This window comes from Oryctolagus cuniculus, chromosome X, assembly GCF_964237555.1.
Source record: "Oryctolagus cuniculus chromosome X, mOryCun1.1, whole genome shotgun sequence".
Classification (NCBI taxonomy): domain Eukaryota; kingdom Metazoa; phylum Chordata; class Mammalia; order Lagomorpha; family Leporidae; genus Oryctolagus; species Oryctolagus cuniculus.
Window position 1 is genome coordinate 205,988 of NC_091453.1, and position 14,763 is coordinate 220,750.

Consider the following 14,763-nt stretch of genomic DNA (forward strand, 5'->3'; position numbering starts at 1 on the left):
AGTCACGGCTCTGCTAGCAGATGAGTAGTATTAATACTGAGTGACCTTTGACCCCTGCCGGAGTATTAATGCCGAGTCACGGCTCTGCTAGCAGAGTGAGTTGTATTAATACTGAGTCACCTTTGACCCCTGCCGGAGTATTAATGCCAAGTCACAGCTCTGCTAGCAGAGTATTATTAATACTGAGTGACCTTTGACCCCTGCCGGAGTATTAATGCCGAGTCACGGCTCTGCTAGCAGATGAGTAGTATTAATATTGAGTCACCTTTGACCCCTGCCGGAGTATTTATGCCAAGTCACGGCTCTGCTAGCAGAGTGAGTAGTATTAATACCGAGTACTTTGACCCCTTCCAGAGTATTAATGCTGAGTCATGGCTCTGCTAGCAGAGTATTATTAATACTGAGTGACCTTTGACCCCTGCCGGAGTATTAATGCCGAGTCACGGCTCTGCTAGCAGAGTATTATTAATACTGAGTGACCTTTGACCCCTGCCGGAGTATTAATGCCGAGTCACGGCTCTGCTAGCAGAGTGAGTATTAATACCGAGTACCTTTGACCCCTTCCAGAGTATTAATGCTGAGTCATGGCTCTGCTAGCAGAGTATTATTAATACTGAGTGACCTTTGACCCCTGCCGGAGTATTAATGCCAAGTCACGGCTCTGCTAGCAGAGTATTATTAATACCGAGTACCTTTGACCCCTTCCAGAGTATTAATGCCGAGTCACGGCTCTGCTAGCAGAGTATTATTTATACTGAGTAACCTTTTACCCTGCCGGAGTATTAATGCCGAGTCACGGCTCTGCTAGCAGAGTATTATTAATACTGAGTGACCTTTGACCCCTGCCGGAGTATTAATACCGAGTCACGGCTCTGCTAGCAGAGTATTATTAATACTGAGTGACCTTTGACCCCTGCCGGAGTATTAATGCCGAGTCACGGCTCTGCTAGCAGATGAGTAGTATTAATACTGAGTCACCTTTGACCCCTGCCGGAGTATTAATGCCGAGTCACGGCTCTGCTAGCGGAGTATTAATAATACTGAGTCACCTTTGACCCCTGCCGGAGTATTAATGCCGAGTCACGGCTCTGCTAGCAGAGTGAGTAGTATTAATACTGAGTCACCTTTGACCCCTGCCGGAGTATTAATGCCAAGTCACAGCTCTGCTAGCAGAGTGTTATTAATACTGAGTGACCTTTGACCCCTGCCGGAGTATTAATGCCGAGTCACGGCTGTGCTAGCAGAGTGAGTATTAATACCGAGTACCTTTGACCCCTTCCAGAGTATTAATGCTGAGTCATGGCTCTGCTAGCAGATTATTATTAATACTGAGTGACCTTTGACCCCTGCCGGAGTATTAATGCCAAGTCACGGCTCTGCTAGCAGAGTATTATTAATACCGAGTACCTTTGACCCCGTCCAGAGTATTAATGCCGAGTCACGGCTCTGCTAGCAGAGTATTATTAATACTGAGTGACCTTTGACCCCTGCCGGAGTATTAATGCCGAGTCACGGCTCTGCTAGCAGAGTATTATTAATACTGAGTGACCTTTGACCCCTGCCGGAGTATTAATACCGAGTCACGGCTCTGCTAGCAGAGTATTATTAATACTGAGTGACCTTTGACCCCTGCCGGAGTATTAATGCCGAGTCACGGCTCTGCTAGCAGATGAGTAGTATTAATACTGAGTCACCTTTGACCCCTGCCGGAGTATTAATGCCGAGTCACGGCTCTGCTAGCGGAGTATTAATAATACTGAGTCACCTTTGACCCCTGCCGGAGTATTAATGCCGAGTCACGGCTCTGCTAGCAGAGTGAGTAGTATTAATACTGAGTCACCTTTGACCCCTGCCGGAGTATTAATGCCAAGTCACAGCTCTGCTAGCAGAGTGTTATTAATACTGAGTGACCTTTGACCCCTGCCGGAGTATTAATGCCGAGTCACGGCTCTGCTAGCAGAGTGAGTAGTATTAATACTGAGTCACCTTTGACCCCTGCCGGAGTATTAATGCCGAGTCTCGGCTCTGCTAGCAGATGAGTAGTATTAATACTGAGTCACCTTTGACCCCTGCCAGAGTATTAATGCCGAGTCACGGCTCTGCAAGCAAAGTATTATTAATACCGAGTCACCTTTGACCCCTGCCGGAGTATTAATGCCGAGTCACGGCTCTGCTAGCAGAGTATTATTAATACTGAGTCACCTTTGACCCCTGCCGGAGTTTTAATGTCGAGTCACGGCTCTGCTAGCAGATGAGTAGTATTAATACTGAGTCACCTTTGACCCCTGCCGGAGTATTAATGCCGAGTCAGCTTTGACCCCTGCCGGAGTATTAATGCCGAGTCACGGCTCTGCTAGCAGAGTATTATTAATACTGAGTCACCTTTGACCCCTGCCGGAGTTTTAATGTCGAGTCACGGCTCTGCTAGCAGATGAGTAGTATTAATACTGAGTCACCTTTGACCCCTGCGGGAGTATTAATGCCGAGTCACGGCTCTGCTAGCAGAGTATTATTAATACTGAGTCACCTTTGACCCCTGCCGGAGTATTAATGCCGAGTCACGGCTCTGCTAACAGAGTATTATTAATGGTGAGTCACCTTTGACCCCTGCCGGAGTATTAATGCCGAGTCACGGTTCTGCTAGGAGAGTATTATTAATACTGAGTCACCTTTGACCCCTGCCGGAGTATTAATGCCGAGTCACGGCTCTGCTAACAGAGTATTATTAATGCTGAGAAACCTTTGACCCCTGCCGGAGTATTAATGCCGAGTCACGGCTCTGCTAACAGAGTATTATTAATGCTGAGTCACCTTTGACCCCTGCCGGAGTATTAATGCCGAGTCGCGGCTCTGCTAGCAGATGAGTAGTATTAATACTGAGTCACCTTTGACCCCTGCCGGAGTATTAATGCCGAGTCACGGCTCTGCTAGCAGAATATTTTTAATACTGAGTCACCTTTGACCCCTGCCGGAGTATTAATGCCGAGTCACGGCTCTGCTAGCAGAGTATTATTAATACTGAGTCACCTTTGACAACTTCCAGAGTATTAATGCTGAGTATTAATGCCGAGTCACGGCTCTGCTAGCAGAGTATTATTAATACTGAGTCACCTTTGACAGCTGCCAGAGTATTAATGCTGAGTCAGCTTTGACCCGTGCCGGAGTATTAATGCCGAGTCACGGCTCTGCTAGCAGAGTATTATTAATACCGAGTCACTTTTGACCCCTGCCGGAGTACTAATGCCGAGTCACGGCTCTGCTAGCAGATGAGTAGTATTAATACTGAGTCACCTTTGACCCCTGCCGGAGTATTAATGCCGAGTCACGGCTCTGCTAGCAGAGTGAATAGTATTAATACCGAGTCACCTTTGAACCCTGCCCGAGTATTAATGCCGAGTCACGGCTCTGCTAGCAGAGTATTATTAATACTGAGTCACCTTTGACCCCTGCCAGAGTATTAATGCCGAGTCACGGCTCTGCTAGCAGAGTATTATTAACACCGAGTCACCTTTGACCCCTGCCGGAGTATTAATGCCGAGTCACGGCTCTTCTAGCAGTGTATTATTAATACCGAGTCACCTTTGACCCCTGCCGGAGTATTAATGCCGAGTCACGGCTCTGCTAGCAGAGTATTATTAATACTGAGTCACCTTTGACCCCTGCCAGAGTATTAATGCCGAGTCACGGCTCTGCTAGCAGAGTATTATTAACACCGAGTCACCTTTGACCCCTGCCGGAGTATTAATGCCGAGTCACGGCTCTTCTAGCAGTGTATTATTAATACCGAGTCACCTTTGACCCCTGCCGGAGTATTAATGCCGAGTCACGGCTCTGCTAGCAGAGTATTATTAATACTGAGTCACCTTTGATCCCTGCCGGAGTATTAATGCCGAGTCACGGCTCTGCTAGCAGAGTATTATTAATACTGAGTCACCTTTCACCCCTGCCGGAGTATTAATGCCGAGTCACGGCTCTGCTAGCAGAGTATTATTAATACTGAGTCACCTTTGACCCCTGCCGGAGTATTAATGCCGAGTCACGGCTCTGCTAGCAGAGTATTATTAATACTTAGTCACCTTTGACCCCTGCCGGAGTATTAATGCCGAGTCACGGCTCTGCTAGCAGAGTATTATTAATACTGAGTCACCTTTGACCCCTGCCGGAGTATTAATGCCGAGTCACGGCTCCGCTAGCAGATGAGTAGTATTAATACTGAGTCACCTTTGACCCCTGCTGGTGTATTAATGACGAGTCACAGCTCTGCTAGCAGAGTATTATTTATACTGAGTCACCTTTGACCCCTGCCGGAGTATTAATTCTGAGTCAGCTTTGACCCCTGCCGGAGTATTAATTCCGAGAGAAAGAGAGAGAGAGAGAGGGAGAGAAAGGTCTTCCTTTTTTTGCGGGCGTGAGTGATTTCTGTCAACTCCACGGCGGCGGGGAGACTCCGGCCTTCCCGGTGGCGGCAGGCCGAGCTGACCGGCCGGCACGGACGGGGTCGGTAGCAGGTGTTTTAACTCGGCATTTCCTTGAAGTGTGTGTTGAGCGAATACTAAAAGTACTGCTCTAGATCTCTGCTGGACGTGGAGACACTGACTCTTTGCCGCCTGGAATTGGTAGTGAACGGCAGAGCTGGAGTGGACATTGGCAGGTACCACCGGATGTGTCCCGGCTCACAGAACGACCAGTACCATCCGGTGCCGACCGCGGGGGACAGGGCTGGCCCCCGGCCCGGTCCAGGTAAATCCGTACGGCCTCGGGGTGACCCCTCACAGCACGTCCTCTTTGCTGCCCCTCGTGATGGCTTTCGGTTGGACGTGTCACGTTCTGCTGGACGCAGTCACGTGTGCGCTCGGGCCTGGCCCTCGAAATATTGTCGGCCATCTTTCTTTTCTCTCGCCCCTTGTCCATTGTCACCCCACGTTTCTCCACTTTGTTCTGCCACCACCCTCTTCCCTGACTGACTGGGTGTCACGGTCAGCCGTGTCTGGGCGTTAGGCATGAAACTCTCCACGTCGGGGCCGCCTGACTGACTGGGTGTCACGGTCAGCCGTGTCTGGGCATTAGGCAGAAAACTCTCCACGTCGGGGCCACCTGACTGACTCGGGGTCACGGTCAGCCGTGTCTGGGCGTTAGGCATGAAACTCCCCACGTCGGGGCACTACGTGGCCGTGTCCACTGGGGCTCCCAGAGCGCCGTGAGCGCCCCTAGACGTGTCGGTTGGCGGGCTCACTGCTTTGCGCCCCCGATTTAGCCGCCGTCACCACCTTTCAGAGGCCGTGACGGCCGGATCGCGGATCCCCGCACTCGGTTCCCGCCAGGTAGGTTGGATGAGGCCACGTGCCCGTCTCCCGAGGGACACTGGCCGGCCTCTGGGGGTGGCCGGCGGGCAGCCGGACGTGTGCCACCTGCCTGGGGAGCCCGGGACGGGGCAGGGGGCAGACGGCCTTCGTTTCAAGAATGAGTGTGGGAAACCGCGAGATGGATCTGTATCAGAATTCACAGGGTTTTGGGTTTTTTTTTTTTTGACCCGGTGATGGTGCACTCACGGGGTCACGTGACTGGTGCGTGGCGCGCGAGCACGGCGGGACGTGGCGGGTTCTGGCCTCCGGGAAGAACCGAGAGCTCGGAGCTTGACGTCAGAGAGTTAGCGCCCTGCACGACCGAAAATGAATCTTGACGTGAACGGAAGGGGGGAGGGAGTGGGGAGGATTGCGGGTGCGAGGGACGTTACGGGGGGAGGGGAGTGCACCCTGCACCCGCACGGGAGACCAGGAGAAGCACCTGGCTCCCGCCATCGGATTGGCACAGTGCGCTGGCCGCGGCGGCCATCTTGGAAGGTAAACCAATGGCAAAAAGGAAGACCTTCTCTCTGTCTCTCTCTCTCACTGTCCACTCTGCCTGTCAAAAAAATAATAATAATAAAAAAAGAAAAGAAAATGTCCAGGAGAACTGGAATTAAAATGGGTCAAAATAAGTGACATCTACGCATGACGTTTTAATACACATTTTTTTAATACACATTTTTTTCCCCAGGTATTCGAAACCTTTTTTTTGTCCCAAAATAAACTCACACTTTTTAATTAAAAGTGTTCAGCTCTGTCTGCTTTTAGAATCTGAGAGCAGCCACAGACAGTATGCAAATGAACCAGGGTGTGGCTGTGTTCCAACAAAATCCTATTTATGGACACAGAAATCTGAATTTCACGCAATTTTTTTTCTCGCCCTCCAGGAAATGTGAAAAGCCGTCGTTGGCGTGCACACACGTGTGCGAGAAAAATCGAACCATCTACGATTTTTTTTAAAAAAAAAAATTTTATTTTCTTACAGATGTGAGAAAGAGACACTGAGATGTTTTTTCCCGTCTCCCGGTTCATGTCCCACAATGCCTCTACCACGGCAGGGCCGAGGCTCGGCGGCACCCGGGAGCCGGGAGCTCCACGCGGCTTCCAGTGTGGGCGGCAGGGGAGCCGCGGACTTGACCTGTCGCCTCCCGGATGCGCTAGCGAGAAGGTGGAGCCGAGGTGGGGTCAAGCCAGCCTTGCCGTGTGGGATGTGAGAGGGAGGTGGGGTCAAGCCAGCCTTGCCGTGTGGGATGTCACAGTGAGGTGGAGGTCAAGCCAGCCTTGCCGTGTGGGATGTGAGAGGGAGGTGGGGTCAAGCCAGCCTTGCCGTGTGGATGTCACAGGGAGGTGGGGTCAAGCCAGCCGTGCCGTGTGGGATGTCACAGGGAGGTGGGGTCAAGCCAGCCTTGCCGTGTGGATGTGAGAGGGAGGTGGGGTCAAGCCAGCCGTGCCGTGTGGGATGTCACAGGGAGGTGGGGTCAAGCCAGCCGTGCCGTGTGGGATGTCACAGGGAGGTGGGGTCAAGCCAGCCTTGCCGTGTGGGAGGTCACAGGGAGGTGGGGTCAAGCCAGCCTTGCCGTGTGGGATGTGAGAGGGAGGTGGGGTCAAGCCAGCCTTGCCGTGTGGATGTGAGAGGGAGGTGGGGTCAAGCCAGCCGTGCCATGTGGGAGGTCACAGGGAGGTGGGGTCAAGCCAGCCTTGCCGTGTGGGGTGTCACAGGGAGGTGGGGTCAAGCCAGCCTTGCCGTGTGGGATGTGAGAGGAACGTGGGGTCAAGCCAGCCGTGCCGTGTGGGATGTGAGAGGAACGTGGGGTCAAGCCAGCCTTGCCGTGTGGGATGTGAGAGGGAGGTGGGGTCAAGCCAGCCGTGCCGTGTGGGGTGTCACAGGGAGGTGGGGTCAAGCCAGCCTTGCCGTGTGGGAGGTGAGAGGGAGGTGGGGTCAAGCCAGCCGTGCCGTGTGGGAGGTCACAGGGAGGTGGGGTCAAGCCAGCCTTGCCGTGTGGGAGGTGAGAGGGAGGTGGGGTCAAGCCAGCCTTGCCGTGTGGGATGCAGACGTGCCGCGCAGCCGCAGTGAGGCCCAGATAAGTCTGGGTTAGGAGGCTTCCACATACCAGTAGCACTGGCCCCGCCCACCCCCAGACGTCACCAACGCCCCTCCCCCACCCCCCCTGGGAGGGGGCTCCGTGACCCCCTGCTGAGAGCTGCTTGCGGCCGTTTGAGAGGCAGAGGCGTCCGGCGCCCTCCTCCTGACCCGGCATGAAAATCTGCGGCCGCCATCACGGACAACGTGGGCTGACCGCTTGGCCCGTCGTGACCGCGCCGCCATGGCGACGGCCATCCGCGAGCCCAAGGACAGAAGGGGGTTTTATTCCGGCGTCCGGCACAAAAGGTTCTAGGGATGCCGGAGACAGAGCGGCCATTGAGAGGTGGAGGCGTCGCTGGGTGTTTTCCCCTCCCCCACACCACGTGGTTTATATGTGAACCGTCTCAGGCTAGTGCACACTGGGGTGTTTGTGCTTAAAAAAATTTTAAAAAAAAGTGAACTATTACGGTTCTTTCCCCTTCATGTCGCTTCACGGACGCTCATTTTTGTCTTTTTTTTCTTGTTTTTTTTTTTTCTAAGTACTTCAATGTCACTCGCCAGTTGCAGGTTCTGACTCTTCAACGTGCGGTAGGGGAGACAAGATGGCGGCTGGCGGGGGAGGGGGAGGGTTAGGAATGACCTGCTTGTGCCGCTGGGGCTGGTGGAATTTTTTTTTTTTTAGTAAAAAAAAAGTTGTAATTTCTGACATTCGCTTGAACGAAACTTGAGTGCCGAATCAGAAAAACCAAAATACCCCGTGACCCCCATGACCCCTTCCAAAATGAACACATTGAGATTTTTTTTGCCGGATACACCGACAGTGTCCATCACTGGATCAGGTCGTCCTGGTCACCTCCCCTCCCCCCCGGGAAAACCCCGGCTCTGCCAAAGCAATTCCGTGCCCTTCTTGGACCCTCCGACGGGGTCACGGCCTGGTGATGACCTCTGTGGCCCTCGGGAGATTAAGATGGCGGGAAAGCCGGCGGCCCGGGGCCTTCCCTGCTGGCGTGTCCATGAGGGCCTTGCGCGATCACGGCTTCTCTCTCTCTCTCTCTCTCTCTCTCTCTCGTGGGTTCAGGCTGCTTCGAGTGCTGCATCCGGTGTCTGGGCGGCGTCCCGTACGCGTCGCTGGTGGCCACCATCCTCTGCTTCTCCGGGGTCGCCTTGTTCTGCGGCTGCGGGCACGTGGCGCTGGCGGGCACCGTGGCGATCCTGGAACAGCACTTCTCCACCAACGCCAGCGACCACGCCTCGCTGAGTGAGGTGTAAGTACCGCCGCGGCGGTTGCGGGAGTCTGGGGGCCGGCGCTGCCGCGGCTCACCCGGCTAATCCTCCACGGCTCACCTGGCTAATCCTCCACGGCTCACCTGGCTAATCCTCCGTGGCTCACCCGGCTAATCCTCCACGGCTCACCCGGCTAATCCTCCACGGCTCACCTGGCTAATCCTCCACCTTGCGGGTTCTAGTCCCGGTCCGAGTCCCGGTTGCCCCTCTTCCAGGCCAGGGAGGGCAGTGGAGGATGGACCCTGCACCCCCATGGGAGACCGGGAGGAAGCACCTGGCCCCCGCCATCGGATTGGCACAGCCCCCGCCATCGGATTGGCACAGCCCCCGCCACGGCGGCCATCTTGGAAGGTGAACCAACGGCAAAGGAAGACCTTTCTCTCTCTCTGTGTCTCTCTCTCTCACTGTCCACTCTGCTTGTCCAAAAATAAAATAAAAATAAAAAAAAAGACTATCTGAAGGGGGACATCCTCCGGAAGGAGATTAAAACCTAAAAAAAAATTTTTTAAACATAAAGACTGATTTATGTGAAAGAGTTGGAGGGGTCTTCCGTCCGCTGGTTCACTTTCGCCGGAGCTGTGCCGATCCGGAGCCGGGAGCCTCTTCAGGGTCTCATGTGGGGGTACAGGGGGGTCCAAGGACTCGGGCCGTCGTCCACTGCTTTCCCAGGCCACAGCAGAGAGCTGGACAGGAAGTGGAGCAGCCGGGACTCGAACCCGCGCCCAACTTCAATCCTCTGTATCTGTATCTGTCCAACTATTTTGAAATCGCTGGTTTCCGTGGCGACTTCCCACGTCCCTTGAGGCGTGACGACACGCTATTGGTCAAGGATAGAAGACGCAGTCGGGGGGCAGAGGCGGTTCTTCCGTTTGCTTCCGGTCAGTTTTAAGTTTTTTAAAATGAGTATAAACTTCCTGGATTCCGACAAGCTAAACAAGTAATCTGATGACTTGCCCTGGAGGTCTCCAACTCCTCAAAGGAGGAGCCCTGGGGGACCCGGATGTGGCCCTGGAGGGACCTAGAAGTGGCCCTGGGGGACCCGGATGTGGCCCTGGAGGGACCTAGATGTGGCCCTGGGGGACCCGGATGTGGCTCAGGGGGACCCGGAAGTGGTCCTGGGGGACCCGGATGTGGCCCTGGAGACCCGGATGTGGCCCTGGAGGGACCTAGAAGTGGCCCTGGGGGACCCGGATGTGGCCCTGGAGACCCGGATGTGGCCCTGGGGGACCCGGGTGTGGCCCTGGAGACCCGGATGTGGCCCTGGGGGACCTGGATGTGGCCCTGGAGGGACCCGGGTGTGGCCCTGGAGACACGGCCCATAGTTCGCGTGTCAGTTGGTATCCGGAGTGGGGAGGGCTGGCGCGGACACGAGGTGTGCTGTCGTTTGTCGCGGTAGCATTCTCTGTGGGGATTGTCCTCTTTCAGGTATCATTCCTTGGAATGCTTTCCCCGGAAAAATATGTGGTTCCGCCCTGGAGAACATCTGCAACACAAACGAGGTAACCTGCGCCCCCAGCGCCGTGGGCTCACACATGGCCGCCGTGAGCGAGTGAGACGCAAGATGGCCGCCATGAGCGAGTGAGACACAAGATGGCCGCCATGAGCGAGTGAGACGCGAGGTGGCCGCCATGAGCGAGTGAGACGCGAGGTGGCCGCCGTGAGCGAGTGAGACGCAAGATGGCCGCCGTGAGCGAGTGAGACGCGAGATGGCCGCCATGAGCGAGTGAGACGCGAGATGGCCGCCACGAGCGAGTGAGGTGCAAGATGGCCGCCGTGAGCGAGTGAGACGCGAGATGGCCGCCGTGAGCGAGTGATACGCAAGATGGCCGCTGTGAACGAGATGGCCGCCGTGAGCGAGTGAGATGCAAGATGGCCGCCGTGAGCGAACTGCCCGCTGGAGCGGGCGCCGGCCATTACATCACCCTCCCCACCAAGGCCATAACTTACACTGGTGCCATGTTCTTTCCTAGTTCTACGTGTCCTACCACCTGTTCATCGTGGCGTGTGCCGGAGCCGGCGCCACGGTCGTCGCCCTGGTGAGTAACCCCGTCACCCGGCACCCGCCTAGACACACCGACAGATTTCCCTTCCAGCCAGCGTCCGCCACGTCACGCACAATGTTAGCCAAGATGGACGCCGTGACCGGCAGCACGGTCCGCCCGTGCCTGAGCCGAGTTTTTTACGGCACATTATTTTTTTTTTATACCCAGCACAACATCACAGTCAACACACACACACACACACACAGCTAGAAGGATGTTTGGGGACTCGAACCCGCGCCCACATGTCTTACCGTCCTGTCTTGTTCTCTCCCGCCAGCTGACCTACATGATGGCCACCACATATAACTATGCGGTGTTGAAGTTTAAGAGTCGCGACGACTGCTGCACTAAATTCTGAGTTCCGCGAGGCCCGCGCGGGGCTCTAGACAGCGTCTGCCCTGTAGTGCGGACGTCGCGCACACGCCAGACTAAAGCAGGCGCTCGCTTTGTGCAGTTTTGTCACAGTAATTTGTAAAATAGCTTCCGTAGCGCTAGACTAACAAGATGGCCGACTGAACCCCGATTACAAAGATCTGATTGGTTCTGCCTGGTAGACTAACAAGATGGCCGACTGAACCCCGAATTACAGACAAAGATCTGATTGGTTCCTCCTGGTAGACTAACAAGATGGCTGACTGTACCCCAATCACAGACTCAGATCTGATTGGTTCCGCCCGGTAGACTAAGATGGCTGACTGTACCCCGAATTACAGACAAAGATCTGATTGGTTCCACCTGGTAGACTAACAAGATGGCCGACTGAACCCCGATTACAAAGATCTGATTGGTTCTGCCCGGTAGACTAACAAGATGGCCGACTGTACCCAGAATCACAGACTAAGATCTGATTGGCTCCACCCGGTAGACTAACAAGATGGCCGACTGTACCCTGAATCACAGAGTTAGATCTGATTGGTTCTGCCTGGTAGAATAACAAGATGGCCGACTGTACCCCGAATCACAGAGTCAGATCTGATTGGTTCCTCCTGGTAGACTAACAAGATGGCCGACTGTACCCCGAATTACAGACTCAGATTTGACTGGTTGCGCCTGGTAGACTAACAAGATGGCCGACTGTACCCCAATCACAGACTAAGATCTGATTGGTTCTGCCCGGTAGACTAACAAGATGGCCGACTGTACCCCGTTCCGGGTCTGACACTTTCTGACGTGTGACGTCTCCACCTCCAGTAGTTTTTATTGACTGAGAATGAACCGTGTTCCCGTCTCGGGGCCGTGTAGACCCGACAGGCCGAGAGGACGTCACGACAGACGCCCGGCACAGGGCCGCCTGCTCCGTCTGGCTTCTCCCTGGTGACCGTGTGCCGAGTTCACGGTGTCTGTGTGCTGACGCTCCTCTGGCCCTTTAACACGGAGCCAACTAGTCCTGGAGCGCACGCGCGGCTCTGCTAGCAGAGTGAGGAGTATTAATACTGAGTCACCTTTGACCCCTGCCAGAGTATTAGTGCTGAGTCACGGCTCTCCTAGCAGAGTATTATTAATGCTAAGTCAGCTTTGACCCCTGCCAGAGTATTAATGCCGAGTCACAGCTCTGATAGCAGAGTTAGTATTAATACTGAGCCACCTTTGACCCCTGCCAGAGTATTAATGCTGAGTCACGGCTCTGCTAGCAGAGTGAGTAGTATTAATACTGAGTCAGCTTTGACCCCTGCCAGAGTATTGATGCTGAGTCAGCTTTGACCCCTGCCAGAGTATTAATGCTGAGTCACCTTTGACCCCTGCCAGAGTATTAATACTGAGTCACGGCTCTGCTAGCAGAGTATTATTAATGCTGAGTCAGCTTTGACCCCTGCCGGAGCACTAATGCTGACTCGCCCCGCACCCCGCGCTCACCAGCCGGCCCCGCCCCCCGCGCTCAGCGGCCCCGCCCCCGTCTTGCACGTCCTCGCGATTCTGTCTTGCAGGTGCACGTCCTCACGATTCTGTCCGCTAACTGGGCTTCCCTGCAGGCCGCCCGCGACCCCCCAGCCAAGCGGGACCAGGAGCTGCAGGACGTCCGCTCTCCGTCCACACAGCAGCCCCACACTCACCCGTAGACGCCGCCCGGCCCGGACCCGGCGCCTCGGACCCGCCAGCCTCGCCCAGTGTAGACGTCTCTGTGCGTCTCCGGCTGCTGGGGCGGGGGAGGGGCGGGGTGGATCGCCAGGACAAATAGAACAAACACTAGAGGGCGCACGGGCGCCATTTTGAAAAGGCAACGCTTCTGACGCGGCGGTCCTCCATCTTGCCGAGACCCGCGGCGGGAGTGCGTCTACACCGCGAGACTCTGCCGCGGCCCAGAGCGGCCTGCTGACAACTCCCAGACGGGCTATTTCTGGAGTCGGTTCCACACTGAATCTCGCTGGGACACGGTGACCCCAGTCGTGACCCCAGTCGTGACCCCAGTCGTCACCAGTCTTGACGTCAATGTCAGCCGTCAGCAGTGTTGACGTCAATGATGTCAGCCGTCAGCAGTCTTGACGTCAATGTCAACTGTCGCCAGTCGTGACGTCAATGATGTCAGCTGTCACCAGTCCTGATGTCAACGTCAGCTGTCACGTCTTGACGTCAATGTCAGCCGTCAGCAGTCGTGACGTCAACGTCAGCCGTCAGCAGTCGTGACGTCAACGTCAGTCGTCACCAGTCTTGACGTCAACGTCAGCCGTCAGCAGTCATGACGTCAATGATGTGAGCCGTCACGTCTTGACGTCAGCGTCAGCCGTCACCAGTCGTGACGTCAACGTCGGCTCCGCCTTAATGAGAATCCGCTCTCGATTTCTAAGAATTTATAGTCTCACCAGGAGACCCGAAAATAACACAGAACGTCACTCCGCCCTCGTGTCTTCTCTCCATTTCCTCGAATCAAGAAGTGTCACCTTGTTAAAATGACCCTCCTAAACCGCCTTTAACTGGTCTGCGCCGTCTGTGGGCGGTTTCTCACCGACTCTGACGCCTGCTCGCAGACCGGCCGCACGCCGCTGACCGCCTCCTTCTCACGGACTTGACTCTCTCCAGTGAAGTAGGGCTGGCGTTTGTCTCTTTTTTCTTTAAATCTTCGTTCCCGGGAATAGCGATGTCAGCCATCTTGTAAGGAAACCGGCCTTCCGAGTCGTCGTGTTCCGGGACTTGAAGCGACTGTAGGCGCTGGGGTGTCCGACGGACATACAGGTTTCCAGCAGCGGGGGGCGCTGTCAGAGAACAGGCGGCGTCTGGAACCCTGATTTTCCTTTTCTAATTCCATTTTGGACTTTTTTTTTTTTTGTTAGTCGTCTTACTATCTTTGACGTCAAGAGCGTTCCATTTTGCTACGTACGGATTTTTGTAACCCAGATGACGGTGAACCGGTATTTTCCGCCCGTGCCCAGGGCTGCCTGCGGCTCTCCGAGTGTCCCAATAAATATTTGTAGATAATCAGCCGACACCCGTGGGCGCGTGTCTTAAAAGATCTAGATGGAGACAGGTGTGGACGCACTAAGAGCGACGAAATAAAATGGCGGCCGCGCGCACACGCCTGCACGTCAGTCCCGCCTTTCTCGGTGCTCCGTGTGTCGTCGAGTGTCGCATCATCAAGATTCCGCGTGTGGGTGTGAGTGCGAGTCTGTCCGAGCCGGCGCGCTGTTTTGTCGGGAACCGGCCGGGTGCCGCTAGACAACATGGCCGCCACTGTGGTCACCCGCCTACTCGAGGGAAGGAGCCGCCGCAGGCCCTGTGGGTGACCAGTAACGGCTGGGTGCCACTAGAGAACATGGCCGCCGCTAGAGAACATGGCCGCCACTGTGGTCATCCCCTATGCGAGGGAAGGAACCGCCGCAGGCCCTGTGGGTGACCGGTAAGCCGGCTGGGTGCCATTAGACAACATGGCCACCACTGTGGTCACCCCCTACTCAAGGGAAGGAGCCGCCGCAGGCCCTCTGGTTGACCAGTAATGGCTGGGTGCCACTAGACAACATGGCCGCCGTTAGAGAACATGGCCGCCATTAGACAACATGGCCGCCACTGTGGTCACCCC

General features: G+C 55.1%; 1 protein-coding gene and 1 long non-coding RNA gene across 2 annotated transcripts in view; both read left to right on the plus strand.

Moving 5' to 3' along the window:
• LOC138847716 (uncharacterized) overlaps positions 1-14,763 on the plus strand; it is a 72,317-nt gene that overhangs the window by 24,864 nt on the left and 32,690 nt on the right. The gene's annotated exons all lie outside the window — the stretch shown is intronic.
• LOC138847679 (neuronal membrane glycoprotein M6-b-like) lies at positions 9,756-13,149 on the plus strand. The gene is made up of 4 exons (XM_070067152.1): positions 9,756-9,884; positions 10,035-10,211; positions 10,683-10,748; positions 12,680-13,149. Exons 1-4 carry the CDS (start codon positions 9,756-9,758, stop codon positions 12,809-12,811), a joined length of 504 nt encoding a protein of 167 aa, XP_069923253.1. The 3' UTR covers positions 12,812-13,149.

Excerpts from the sequence above, each read along its gene's own strand:
- LOC138847679 (XM_070067152.1), top strand. The coding sequence starts at position 9,756 with ATGTGGCCCTGGAGGGACCTAGATGTGGCCCTGGGGGACCCGGATGTG. Across the intron at positions 9,885-10,034 it reads GGCCCTGGAGGGACCTAGAA|TTCGCGTGTCAGTTGGTATC; the intron begins GTGGCCCTGGGG and ends CACGGCCCATAG. Across the intron at positions 10,749-12,679 it reads GCGCCACGGTCGTCGCCCTG|GTGCACGTCCTCACGATTCT; the intron begins GTGAGTAACCCC and ends TCTGTCTTGCAG.